The 14743-nt window shown below is 42.3% G+C and overlaps 1 protein-coding gene across 1 annotated transcript in view; it reads left to right on the top strand.

Moving 5' to 3' along the window:
• Window positions 1–1014: 1014 nt before the first annotated feature.
• The window catches only part of LOC308628261 (uncharacterized protein), a gene marked incomplete at its 5' end in the record, with an annotated part of 28005 nt that continues 14276 nt past the window's right edge, over window positions 1015–14743 (top strand). Inside the window, 2 exons of the mRNA XM_081255082.1 lie at window positions 1015–1112; window positions 1720–1871. Coding sequence (XP_081111208.1) covers window positions 1015–1112; window positions 1720–1871 — 250 coding nt within the window. The remainder of the gene's footprint in view (window positions 1113–1719; window positions 1872–14743) is intronic.

Here is a 14743-nt window from a genome sequence, read left to right as displayed (position 1 = left end):
TAGGCCTGGATATCTGCTTATTTTTTGATATTGAAGAAAAATTTATATGCCTTTTTCCCCTCCTCACCCATGTTGTATATCCTTGCTGCTGAAAGTGTGATCCATGGACCAGCAGCAAAAGCATCAACTGGGAGTTTATTAGAAATACAGAATCTCAGGCCTCATCCACACCTACTGAGTCAGAATCTGCATTTGACCAAGATCCTGGATGATCCCTATGCACGTGAAAGATGCATATGATGAACAGCCATTTTTGCAGAAGTATGGGTTTCTTGGCACAAAAATAAACATGCCCTAGGTAATACCTCATCACAATAGGATCAAAGAAGTTCTACGGCCTAGGTGAACATTTTTTTTTTCTTTCCAAGATCACCTATTTGACATGATTGCAAACAGTCAGTCTGAGCTCCACCTCCCACCTTTTCGGCCCCTGAAGGCTGAGACAGCCCTAAGAGGTGGATAACCTCAGGATTCTCCTTCCTGGGGCAGGATCTTATTGCAGTGTACCTCCCCCCAAATCCCTCCAGATGCCAGATCTCACTTCAACGGACTTGACCAGCCTCTCCTATAAGCAAGGAGTGCAAAAGAGAGCCAAGAGGCCTCTGCCCTCTAGAAGACTGTGATGATAATAACTAACGGGGCTGTGGTCCAGTGGTTAGGACTCGGCGCTTTCACTGCTGAGGGCCCGGGTTCAATCCCTGGTGGGGGAACTAAGATCCCACAAGCCACACGACGTGGCCAAAAAAACCCCCCCAAAACAACAAAAAACAACTAACGGGGCAAAGGGCACCAGGCCCTGTTGTTGGCACCTCGCAAGTATTAGCACAACCCCGTGAGGTGTGTGACAAGTCACTCGTCAAACACAGCACAACCGGGAAAGGACAGAGGGCTGGCTGCAGAGCCTGGATGGAGCCCCATACACGAAAAAGGCAGCAGAGCTGAGGGGAGATATAGCTGGGGAATTGGTGACACGTTGAGCTCCTCTGAAACCCCATCTTCAAAATGAAATCGACGATGTCCCAGTCTCATGTAAAGTGTGAAGCAGACACAGCGCCAGCCTCCAAGCTCCCACCTTACCTCGTCTTTCCTGCACTAATTCCTCCTCCAAGGAGGTTCTGGAGTTTCTACTGAACTTTGGGTGCGCTTACAAACCACAACACTGCAAGGTGGATAAGCGCTCTGGAAGGTCAGCAGAGCCCTGTGGGAGCATCCAGAGCAGAGAGAGTAGTAATTCCCGTGAGGAGATCAGGCTGCAATGAAGCTCCTTTGCAAATTAACTTCTAGGCTTTCCTGGAGGAAGTGGCATTGGAGTCAGACCGTGTGGGTCACACAGGTGGCAGCTGAGAGGCAGAAGGCCTTCTAGCTCAGGTCACAGCATGGGACAGGACAACTCTAAGCGCCCTCTGAAGGAATGAGCTGTGTTTAGCTGCTCGGAGGGGCAAGTCGAGGGAGCAGTAGGAAGGGTTGCCCTTTCCTCAGAGCTGCCTCATATTGCCCTGTTTCATGGTAAAGAGAGCAAAGTCTCAAGCCCGTTCCTAGCTCACGTGCTTGTTCATCAGGGCCTGGTGGCGCCATCAGCGGTTTAGCCAGTAAGGGAGATATTTACCATTGCATCGGAACCCCCTTCCTTGGTCAGAGGCATCTGACCTACCTTTTGAGGCAGAATCTACCCAGGAATCTGAAAGTATCAGTTACTCACTTTCCCAGCCTCCCTTGCAGCTCAAGCCAGGCCTGCGATGGCATCACGGTCAGAAGAAAAGTGCTGAAAGATGCAGAATCTGAGGAGAACCCTGCAGAAGAGAGTGGCAGATACGCGCAGTTTGAAGAGCTGTCGGTGTCTGTGGTTTTAGCACAGGCGTTTTGGGTTCTGTGTGGGGCATGCAGGTGCTTCAAGTTGTGGTCTCCGGGCCCAGTACGGCAGCAGTGGTGGCCTCTCGGGACCAATTCCAGAGCGTGATCTGGGGCATTGTTCCAGCTGTGTAGTCTCTAAGCTTTGATCTCCGGGTGAACTGTTCCATATCCTTTTATTAAAGGATTGCCTTTCTTCTTAAAACAGCCGGATTTGATTCCTCTGGCTTGCAGTTAAAAATCTTGACACTTTTTGTATGTTGGAAGATGGAGGGAATGCCTACAAGAATTTCAGAATTAACATCACAAATCATTGGAGAAATGCAAATCAAAACTACAATGAGGTGTCATCTCACACCGGTCAGAATGGCCATCATAAAAAATCTACAAACAATAAATGCTGGAGAGAGTGTGGAGAAAAGGGAACCCTCTTGCACTGTTGGTGGGAATGTAAATTGATAGCAACCACTATGGAGAATATTATGGAGGTTCCTTAAAAAACTAAAAATAGAACTACCATACGACCCAGCATTCCCACTACTGGGCATATACCCTGAGAAAACCATAATTCAAAAAGAGTCATGTACCACAATGTTCATTGCAGCTCTATTTACAATAGCCAGGACATGGAAGCAACCTAAGTGTCCATCGACAGGTGAATGGATAAAGAAGATGTGGCAAATATATACAATGGAATATTATTCAGCAATAAAAAGAAATGAAATTGAATTATTTGTAGTGAGGTGGATGATAAAATATATATATATATATATATATATATATATATATATATATATATATATATATATATATATATATATATATATAAATGGTTCTGAAGAACCTAGGGGCAGGACAGGAATAAAGACGCAGATGTAGAGAATGGACTTGAGGACATGGGGAGGGGGAAGGGTAAGCTGGGATGAAGTGAGAGAGTGACATGGACATACATATACTACCAAATGTAAAATAGATAGCTAGTGGGAAGCAGCCACATAGCACATGGAGATCAGCTCGGTGCTTTGTGACCACCTAGAGGGGTGGGATAGAGAGGGTGGGAGGGAGGGAGACACAAGAGGGAAGAGATATGGGAATATATGTATATGTATAGCTGATTCACTGTGTTATAAAGCAGAAACTAACACACTATTGTAAAGCAATTATACTCCAATAAAGATGTTAAAAAAATTTTCAGAATTGAGCCCTTCCTTTTATATAAAGACCAAATGGTCTTGCATAGGTAATTGTAAGTTCAGTTATTGTCTTGATTTCCTGAATTATTTGACAATTATGGTTGAATCTTATTTTGTATATTGTGGGGAGCTAGGACTGAAGTTTGGGAAGCAGATCAGAACAGCTGTGAGAAGAAATGTGAGAAAAATGAGATCCTTGTAAGAAATGACTCAAATCCAATGTGTTTTTCTCCCAGTGGGCCTTTCATGGAACTGTAAGAGGTAGACAGAGGGCCCAGACTCTTGTTCTGTTATGGGAAAATTGACGGTTCAACCTGTATTCATATAGTACTTTTTTGGACTCTAAAAGTTATCTCCTCTACATCAGTAGAATGGTATAGGATGGTGTGAACAACAGAGGCCCAAAACAGAAAGCAGTGTTTACGTTTGCTGCAAGTGGAAAGAACTTCTGTGTGACAAAAAAGAGTTCTCAAGAACAGCCGTGGCTGTTTCTTTTAAGTTAAGTTGTCAACAGAACTGCACTAGGGGTTAATACCAGCCCATTATTGCCACAATGACCCCAGAAGAGGTAGACTTTAAAACATGGCCCTAAATTTATAAATTTGGTGAAACCATCATATTTACTTCCTCATACGATGCAATACATCATTTCAGTTGCAAAGGTTAAGTCTTCAAGAAACTTGGTAGAACATATCATAAAACAATATACATTTTTTTGGTCTCCTCTACTAAAATGGTAGCTCCATGAAAAGAGGGTCTTCAACTGCATGTATCCCCAGCACAGAGTAGAGGTTGGATCAAACTTGTTCAGCAGAAAAGAAGACAACACTCCTTTGGGGTTTGTGAAGAAGAGAGAGTGTATGTGTGTATTATACATAGTTGATTATCCTGATCATATCTTTGCAGAACACTCTTATCAGTGAGTATTTTTAGGAGGTAAAAATGTTACTTTATAGTCACTATTCCCGTCCATTTCCAGGTAAATGAGTGCTCACCAGCAAGTCAGACCTCATTTAGGTCTTGCTTATTCTGCACATCACTTCTCCCTTTAGGACTTCCTGTTTTCCACGTTGAACAGAGAGGTTATTTATACACAAAAGAACTTGACTTGGGCATTCTTGGATTTTTTTCCATAGAAGTCAATAGAGGGTATGTTCGGGCTTCCCTGGTGGTGCAGCAGTTAAGGATCCGCCTGCCAATGTAGGGGACATGGGTTCAATCCCTGGTCCAGGAAGATCCCACATGCTGCAGAGCAACTAAGCTTATGCGCCACAACTACTGAGCCTGTGCTCTAGAGCCCGCGAGCCACAGCTACTGAGCCCACGTGCCACAGCTACTGAAGCCCATGTGCCTAGAGCCCGTGCTCCTCAACAAGAGAAGCCACCTCAGTGAGAAGCCCGCGCACCACAACAAAGAGTAGCCCCCACTCACCACAGCTAGAGAGAGCCTGCGTGCAGCAACGAAGACCCAATGCAGCCAAAAATAAATGAATAAATAAATTTAATTTTAAAAATATTTTAAAAAATATAGAGGGTATGTTCTGTTTTATGATGTGATAGGATGTAAAGAAATGTTTTAACTTCAAAAATGATCCAAGTTGGGCTTCCCTGGTGGCGCAGTGGTTGAGAGTCCGCCTGCCGATGCAGGAGACATGGGTTCGTGCCCCGGTCCGGGAAGATCCCACATGCCGTGGAGGGGCTGGGCCCGTGAGCCATGGCCGCTGAGCCTGTGCGTCCGGAGCCTGTGCTCCACAACTGGGAGAGGCCACAACAGTGAGAGGCCCGCGTACCGCAAAAAAAAAAAAAAAAATGAATCAAGTAAAGTGTAAGGCTTTAGAAACCACTATGAATCTCTGAGATTTTCCCTGTAATTGAAGCAAACAGTACTTCAAAGATACCTCTTGGAGTCTTCAGAGTGAATAGCTTCCATATAAATTGGCAATTTATTTGCAAGTCTGTGATCCTCCACCTATTTTGCATAATTAATATTGCACAATATTAATAATGTTCTTTGATTTTAGAGTTGGAGATGAAAATTTCATTTTTAATGTATCCCACAAATAATCTGATAGTTGATTCTGTAAATGTCATTTTTTAAATAAATTTATTTATGATTTTATATTTAGTTTTGGTTGTGTTGGGTCTTCGTTGCTGCGCACCGGCTTTCTCTAGTTGCAGCGAGTGGGGGTGACTCTTTTTTTTTTTTTTCGGTATGCGGGCCCCTCACTGTTGTGGCTTCTCCCGTTGCGGAGCACAGGCTCCGGACGCACAGGCTCACCGGCCATGGCTCACGGGCCCAGCCGCTCCGCGGCATGTGGGATCTTCCTTGACCCGGGCACGAACCCGTGTCCCCTGCATCGGCAGGCAGACTCTCAACCACTGCGCCACCAGGGAAGCCCGGGGGTGACTCTTTGTTGCAGTGCGTGAGCTTCTCATTGCAGTGGCTTCTCTTGTTGCGGAGCACGGGCTCTAGGCACGCGGGCTTCAGTAGTTGCGGCACACAGGCTCAGTAATTGTGGTGCACGGGCTTAGTAGCTCCGCAGCATGTGGGATCTTCCCGGACCAGGGTTTGAACCCGTGTCTACTGCATTGGCAGGCAGATTCTTAACCACTGTGCCACCAGGGAAGCCCTAGCAGAATATTTTAAATTATATACATGGCTTGCATTACATTTCTGTTGGACCGTTCTGATCTATAACCTACTTTAAAGTACTTCAGTAAAGACAACATGATTACATGTGTGTTTATTAGTTTTAATGACACCCTACAAATGGATATGTGAAAGCCAACATTCTAGAGACGTATCTTACAAACATTTCAAATACCTTTATCTCTAATTAACCCCTGAGGGCTTATGAGGTAGACTGTATTATTGTGTCAAATATGTACAGTCATGTTTGGAGTCCTTCACTATTGGAGAACTCTACTTCCCACCCGATTAGCTTCAGGCTTGGTCATGTGACTTGCCTTGACCAATAAAATGTGAGTGGCAATGACGTATACCACTCTGAGCAGGTGCTTTAAAAGCCATCTCATGATCTATCAGTTCTCTTTTCCCTGTGCTACAAGATCACATGCTCCTGCAGCCTGAGTGCCAGAATGATGACAACACAGAACAGAGCCACAGTCCTCCCTTGAAGGACATGTAACCTGAATGAGAAGAAAATTTTCCCCCAGAAGGTGGCCAAAAACTAGGGATAGATTTCCCTCCTGCCCCAGAACCGAGTTTAATCTCTTCCAATTTGGCAGGTGAGGGCCAGAAGTTGATGCAACTCTCAGGAGACATGCTGTGAAACTCTAGGTAGAAATTCTATGTGGCAACCTGTGCCTGCTTTTCTCACTGCTTGTGTTCTCAGCAACAAACAGCACCTGACACATAGTAGTAGGTATTCTACAAATATTTGTTGCATAAACAAATGAAGACCAGGTTTTGAGGGACCTGAAACATATACATATTTAGGGACATTCTGTAAGGAAAAAAACCCCACATTACTAATATAAAGTTAAGTTACACAGGGACTTCCCTGGTGGTCCAGTGGTTGGGAGTCTGCCTTCCAATGCAGGGGATGCGAGTTCGATCCCTGATTGGGGAACTGGGATCCCACCTGCTGCAGGGCAGCTGGGCCCACGCACCACAACTAGAGAGCCCAAGTGCCGCAACTAGAGGAGCCCGCACGCCACAACGAGACATCGCACATCTGCATGTCGCAATGAAGATCCCACGTGCCACAACTGAGACCTGATGCAGCCAAATAAATAAATAAATATTAACAAAACAATAAAGTTAAGTTACACAAATGAAAATTTATTTAGAATGTGAAAAAAAATCTCAAAATATTATAAGACTTTAGGACTAACAAATACCACAAGTATCATTAAAAAATCTAGGGAAATAACATAGTATGTTTTTTAATTAATTACCTCATATACCTTTCTAATAATTTTTTCAATACATGTTTTGACTGTAAAATCTCTGATCTCCTCTTCACAAGAAAGCAGTTTTGCAATCTTATTTTCTGCAGCGATATCAGAAAATCCTTCCTTTAGCATGATTGACTGAAAAAAATTGTTACTGATAATTTAGGAAATTTCCTTTCAGATTCATATGACATTCCTGGTAATTAAATTTTTGGAATTATGGTCAAATCTGAGAAAACTGCAATCAAGTTTCTTTCATGTATGAACTATAAGAATATATGAAGGCCTTTCACATGAGTGTTCTTATGTAGTGAATTCATGATCCTTGAATCGATGAAACTCATGGTAGTTGGACATTATTGAAACCGGGCAACTCAGATTGGGACTTGAACCCTCGGTCTTTTAATTGAGCTCACACACTTGGTCTCAGGACTTAATGAAGCTCAGGTCCTTGATGTCTCATTGTAGAAAGAATTCAGTGAGAGACAATGTGATAGGTAAGAAGTGGATTTATTTAGAGAGAAACACACTCCACAGACAGAGTATAGGCCATCTCAGAAGGCAAGAGGCCCCAACATATGGGGTGGTTAGTTTTTATGGGCTGGGTAATTTCATAGGCTAATGAGCAGGAGGATTATTCCAACAATTTGGGGGAAGGGGTGGAGATTTCCAGGAATTGGGCTACTGCCCACTTTTTGATCTTTGATGGTTGGCCTTGGAACTGTCCTGGCACTGGTGGGTATGTCATTTAGCATGCTAATGGATTACAATGAGCATATAATGAGGCTCAAGGTCTACTGGAAGTTGACTCGTCTGCCATCTTGGACCTAGTTGATTTTAACCAGTTTTTGTCACGTCCTATGGCTATGTCATTCTTTTACAGTTGTGCCCTGCCCCCTTCCCTCCTGTTTCATTGTGAGTTTTGTGTTATCTTCATTGACAGCAGTATTGCATGTCCAAACAGCAAGAAATTTAAATTTAAATATTTTTCCAAAGTATCCATATGATTTACTTCTCTTCATTAATTAGCTTATTAAGTAATCTGTGGTGGCATATTTTTAATTGTATTAGCTGCATTATCAAGTGTGCTGCTGACAGGAGAGAAATTCCATTTCAACTAAGTCTTGATGAAAACCCAATCATTCACTTGCAATTTTGCATGTCAGATGATTGGGAGAATTTTCCATAGAACAACAGTGAATACTTCTGAAACAGGAGGGAAGGGGGCAGGGCACAACCTTTGAAAGAATGTCATAGCCCGAGGACATGACATAAACTGATTAGAGCCAAATGGGTCCAAGATGATGGACAAGTCGACTTCCACTAGACCTTGAGCCTCAGTATATGCTCACTGTAACACATCAGCAAGCTAAATGACATACCCACAGGCGCCCTGACAGTTCCAAGGCCAGCCATAAAGGTCAAAAAGTGGGTGGTGGCCCAATTCCTGGAAATCCCCTTCCCTTCCCGAAATAGCTGGAATACTCCTCCCACTCATTAGCCTATGAAATTACCCACCCCTATAAAAACTGACAACCCCATACCCTGGTGCCTTTCTCCTCTTCTGAGATGGCTCACACTCTATGGAGTGTGTCTCTCTCTAAATAAATCTACTTCTTACCTATCACTTTGTCTCTCACTGAATTCTTTCTGCGATGAGACATCAAGAACCTGAGCTTCATTAAGTCCTGAAACCAGGTGTGTGATCTCGGAAGACTGTGGGTTTTGGCTGGGTTCAAGACCCAGCCACATGGGTTTGAGTCCCAATCAGGGTTTAGGCTGGGTTTGAGTCCCAGCCCGTGGGTTCAAGTCCCAATCTGAGGTGCACGGTTTCAGTTCCACATATTTTAGTCTTTCTTTTACTGCAAGGTGCTGTAAGTCATGTTCAGATCACCTCTACTCTTGCACCTTCATATCACAGCACTAGTAAGTCCACGCAGTGGTAGGAATATTCTTGGAAGCCATTCCTAAGCCTGAATGTCTTAACATAACTAAATACCTATACATCAAGGTGACTAGGGACCACCTAACTATATCCCACTAAACCTAAACTAAGTGTGTTTGCAAATCAACTTTCCTTTTGCTGGATTCTCAAAATTCCTGCAGCCACTAGGGCCCTTTGACACAAGGGAGATAAGAAGCTAGAATAGAAGGAGATAGTAATCTTAACTGTAAACACAACACAGGGTCTTGGAAAGAGCCCACAGAAGTAAAGGAAACTGAAGCATAAGCTTCTTTAACTTCACAGTAAATCCACTTCTGACGAAGACAGAGCTGCTTTGCAAAACTCAATGACCACATGTAATCCAAAGTGGGCCCTTTTCCCCACTGCTGTTCACAACAGAGTACTGGCATATGAGCACTGGAAGGCTGGGAAGGACTGGAGGCTTAGCTGGACAATGCCCTTTGGCATGGACATTGAAGTTTGCATTAGGTACAGTGCCCAAGGCACAGCTTTGCCAAAGAGGCTTTCAGGCAGAAGATTAGGATTACGGCAGCCGCTGTAATGCAGAAATTCAGCCATGTGATGACTGAAGCTGATAGACTGGTTTGATAATAATGCTAATGATAATAGATATTGTTGAGTGTTTATTTTTACTTTACCCGACTTGGCAAACAAGGAAACTCAGTTCTAAAAAGGGAATTCCCGGGACTTCCCTGGTGGTGCAGTGGTTAAGACTGTGCTCCCAACACAGGGAGCCCGGGTTCGCTCCCTGGTCAGGAAACTAGATCCCACATGCATGCTGCAACTAAGAATTCACATGCCACAACTAAGGACCCTGCCTGCTGCAACGAAGACCTGGTGCAACCAAATAAATAAGTAATAAATATTTTTTAAAAAGGGAATTCCCTGGCAGTCCAGTGGTCAGGACTCGACCCTGTCGCTGCCAGGGGAACTAAGATCTTACAAGATGTGCGCCGTGACCAAAATAAATAAATAAGTAAATAAAATGGATAAAAGGTTTTTTCAAGTATAAGTGAGGTGTCCTTGGAGGACTTCCAGGCAGAACTGGTGAACATATTAAAAGCAAGAGTTTTATTATACATGTGATACCTGTGCATAGAATAAAATTTTGGGACTATCTCTAGATAGGTTATGGTAGCTCTTTTTTTTTTTTTTTTTTTTTTTTTTGGTCACTCCACGTGGCTTGCAAGATCTCAGTTCCCCAACCAGGGACTGAACCTGGGCCACGGCATTGAAAGCCCAGAATCCTAACCACTAGGTCACCAGGGAACTCCCTATGGTAGCTTTTAATAATAATTATTATTGCTTATCTATTATGCTGAAATTTTTTGCAAACAAAATGTACCCCTTTTGTAGATTACTTTCAGAAATATGCTAATTGTTGTACATCTAAAAAGAAATGCATGGGTTTCTCCCAAAATATTAGGTAGTGCATGTGGAAAGCTGAACTGGGAGATGTACCCAGAAATAGCAGTGTGTGGGAAGATCCAGACCAAAGACCTAGAATCTGCCCCTCGTTTACAGAAGTGGAAAACCATTTATGCCTTGTTAAGGCAATCCTGTCAGGTTTCAGCCTCCTGTGGCAGCTCAACTAGAATACAGGGGCATTATTAGACTCAGGAGGTGCTGCTAAACCAGCTTGGGGCCAGAGTAAGCCAATACGATTGACTCTTCCCTAGCTTACTGTGGAACAAGGTGAGACTATGGATCACAGGAATTTATCCGTGGCATAACACCTAATAGTTATAGGTTTCCTTTTTCTTTAATAAAATTTCATTTTGCAGGAAGAGCTGTTCTTATTAGTCTACAAGCTGTGCAGAACAATAGATTTCTCAGGTTTGGTTAACAGCCCAGAAAGGTAACCTGGAACCCTTGCAGTAGGGATGTCTTGGATTTAATTAACCATTTTCTGGTTTGTTCTCTCTCCCATGCATGCATTTGGCTTGTCTTTGGGCTTTTGTTTTTTTAATTTATGTATTTTTTACTGCATTGGGGCTTTGTTGCTGCATGTGAGCTTTCTCTGGTTATGGTGAGCCGGAGCTACTCTTCGTTGCGGTGCATGGGCTTCTCATTGCAGTGGCTTCTCTTGTTGCAGAGAACAGGTTCTAGGCACGTGGGCTTCAGTAGTTGTGGCACGCAGGCTCAGTAGTTGTAGCACACGGGCTATAGAGCACAGGCTCAGTAGTTGTGGCACACGGGCTTAGTTGCTCCACGGCATGTAGGGTCTTCCCAGACCAGGGCTCGAACCTGTGTCCCCTGCATTGGCAGGCAAATTCTTAACCACTGAGCCACCAGGGAAGCCCTGTCTTGGACTTTAATTCTTGTTGTTCTTTTACACATATTCCACACATTAGCCAATGAACTACCACTAGTTCCCGTGCATGCTCACAATATGCCCTCAGCCTGGAATGCCCACCTACCCAATCTCTGTAAGTTCAAATCTAAATATCTCTCAAGTGCTTGCTCAAATGTCATCCATGAAATCCTCCCTGAGCTGTCATTCCTATGAAACATCCAAAAGCACTCGATTGGTAATTTTTTATAACGCATGTTCCTTTCTTATTTGCATTAGTTTCTGTATCACACATTGCCTACTAAAAACAAAGTTTAGCACTTTTTGTTACCCCCTCAACACCTAATTCTGTAAATAGATTAGGTGCTCAACAAATAACTTTTAAGGCTCAAAGGCCTAAGTGTAAGAGCTAAAATTATAAAACTTTTAGAAGAAAACATAGGGGGAAAGCTTCATGACATTGGATTTGGTAATGATTTCTTAGATATGACATCAAAAGCACTTGTAACAAAAGAAAAAATAGATAAATTGGACTTCATTAAAATTAAAAACTTTTGTGCATCAAAGGATACTATCAACAGAGTGAAAAGGCAACCCACTGAATGGGAGAAAAATGTTTGCAAATCATGTATCTAATAAGAGATTAATATGTAGGATATATAAAAAAACTCTGACAACTCAAAAACAAAAAATCAAACAACCCAGTTTGAAAAATGGACAAAGGACTTATATATTAATTTGCCAGAGCTGCCATAACAAATACCACAGGCTAGGTAGCTTAAACAACAGAAATTTATTTTCTCACAGTGCTGGAGGCTGGAAGTCCAGGATCAAGGTGTCTGCAGTTTTGGTTTCTCCCAAGGCCCCTCTCTTTGGTTTGCAGATGGCACATCCTCCCTGTGTTCTTTTCTCTGTGCACAAACATCCCTGATATCTACCTGGTGTCTTCAAATCTCCTCTTCTTATAATCAGTCAGATTGGATTAGGGCCCACTCTAATGGCTTCGTTTTAACTTAGTTACATTTTTAAAGTCTCTATTTACAAATACAGTCACATTCTTAGGAGCTGAGGGTTAGGGTTTCAACATATGATTTTTTTTTTTTTTTTTGGTGGGGGAGACACACTTCAGGCCATAACAGACTTGACTAGACGTTTTTCCAAAGAAGATATATAAATGGTCAATAAGCACATGAAAAGATGCTTGACACCACTAATCATTAAGAAAATGTAAATCAAAGCCAAAATGAGATACCACTTCACATCTGTTAGGATGTTTACTATTAAAAACAAAACAAAACAGAAAACAACAAGTGTTGGAAAGGATAGGGTGAAATTGGAACACATATGCACTGCTGGTGGGAATGAAAAATGGTGCAGCCACTATGGAAAATAGTATGACATTTCCTCAAAAAATTAAACATAAAATTACTGTGTAATCCTACAATTTCATTTCCAGGTATATATCTGAAAGAATTAAAAGCAGGGACTCAAACAGATATTTGTACACCACTGTTCGTGGTGGTGTCATTCACCATAGCCAAAAGACTGACACAGCCCAAATGTCCATTGATGGGTGAATAGATAAAATGGGGTATATATGTACAATGCAATATATAGCCTTATAAAGGAATGAAATTCTGATACATGCTACAACATGGATGAACCTTGAAGCATTATGCTAAATGAAACATACCAGATACAAAAGGACAAATAGTGTATTATTCCTTTTATTTTTTTATTAATTTTTGGGGGATCAGTATTTTTTTGTTGTTGTTTTACAATGTTGTGTTAGTTTCTGCTGTACAGCAAAGTGAATCAGTTACACATATAAATATATCCACTCTTTTTTAGATTCCTTTCCCATTTAGGTGACCACAGAGCATTGAGTAGCGTTCCCTGTGCTATACAGTAGGTTCTCATTAGTTACCTATGTTATATATAATAGTGTATATATGTCAGTCCCAATCTCCCAATTCATCCCACCCTCCTCCCCCTTGGTAACTGTAAGTTTGTTTTCTACATCTGTGACTCTATTTCTGTTTTGCAAATAAGTTCATCTGTACCATTTTTCTAGATTCCACATATAAGCAATGTTATATGATATTTGTCTTTCTCTTTCTGACTTAATCCCTCTGTGTGACAATCTCTAGGTCCATCCGTGTCCCTGCAAATGGCATTATTTCATTCCTTTTTATGGCTGAGTAATATTCCACTGTAAATATGTACCGCATATTCTTTATCCATTCAATGTCAATGGACATTTAGGTTGCTTCCATGTCCTGGCTATTGTAAATAGTGCTGCAATGAACATTGGGGTGCATGCACCTTTTCAAATTATGGTTTTCTCTGGATATATGCCCTGGAGTGGGATTGCTGGATTATATGGTAGCTCTACTTTTAGTTTTTTAAGGAACCTCCATACTGTTCTCCATAGTGGCTGTACCAATAGGATTCCTTTTATATAAGGTACATAGAATAGTCAAATTCATAGAGACAGAAAGAAGAATGATGGTTGCCAGTGGCTGAGGAGGAGGAGTAGGGAGTTATTGTTTAGTGGGTACAGCGTTTCAATTTGGGAAGGTGAAGAATTTCTGGAGATGGATGGTGATAATGGTTACACAACAATGTGAATGTATTTAATGCCACTGAAATGTACACTTTAAAATGGTAAATTTGGGACTTCCCTGGTGGTGCAGTGGTTAAGAATCTGCCTGCCAATGCAGGGAACATGGGTTCAAGCCCTGGTCCGGGAAGATCCCACATGCCATGGAGCAACTACGCCCGTGCGCCAGAACTACCGAGTCTGAGCTCTAGAGGCTGTGAGCCACAACTACTGAAGCCCACACGCCTAGAGCCTGTGCTCCTCAGCAAGAGAAGCCACTGCAACGAGAAGCCCGCGCACCACAACAAAGAGTAGCCACCGCTTGCCGCAACTAGAGAAAGCCCGTGCACAGCAACAAAGACCGAATGCAGCCAAAAAAAAATAGATAAATAAATAAATTTATTTTTTAAAAATGGTAAATTTTATGTCATGTATATTTTACCACAGTAAAAATATTTTTTTTGATTAGAGAGAATCATGAAGACAGGGCCTTGGATAGAGCCTCTCTCATTCACACCCCTCACCTTCAGGGGGAGTAAACTTGAGCAATCCTTAAAAACCAGGATTTATCTGGTTCATGAAAATTTGCCAGATGAGCATTTGTTGCCTTTGTTAACCCAGGATATTCTTCTAGAGAGCTAACTTGAATTCTTCACAAATAGTTTCATTTATTTCCTCTTTCCTTTTCCTTCCTTTCAAAAGGTATTTACTGAGGACCTCTCCTGTGTATGGCACTATTTGGGAGATACGGAGAAAGAATGGCAGTATACATAGTAAATACACAGACTCTGGATTTAAATGCCAGTTTTGTCCCCCCCCCCATTATCTAATGGGCACATTACTGTGCGTACCTCAGTTCCCACATCCGTAAAATGGGCACAATAATACTACCCATTTCATAGGGTTTGTGCTGAATATCTTCTG

This window comes from Mesoplodon bidens (assembly GCF_964165515.1).
Source record: "Mesoplodon bidens genome assembly, chromosome: 1".
NCBI lineage: Eukaryota > Metazoa > Chordata > Mammalia > Artiodactyla > Ziphiidae > Mesoplodon > Mesoplodon bidens.
The sequence above is the reverse complement of the archived record's forward strand: the minus strand, read 5'-3'. Positions and strand labels throughout refer to the sequence as shown.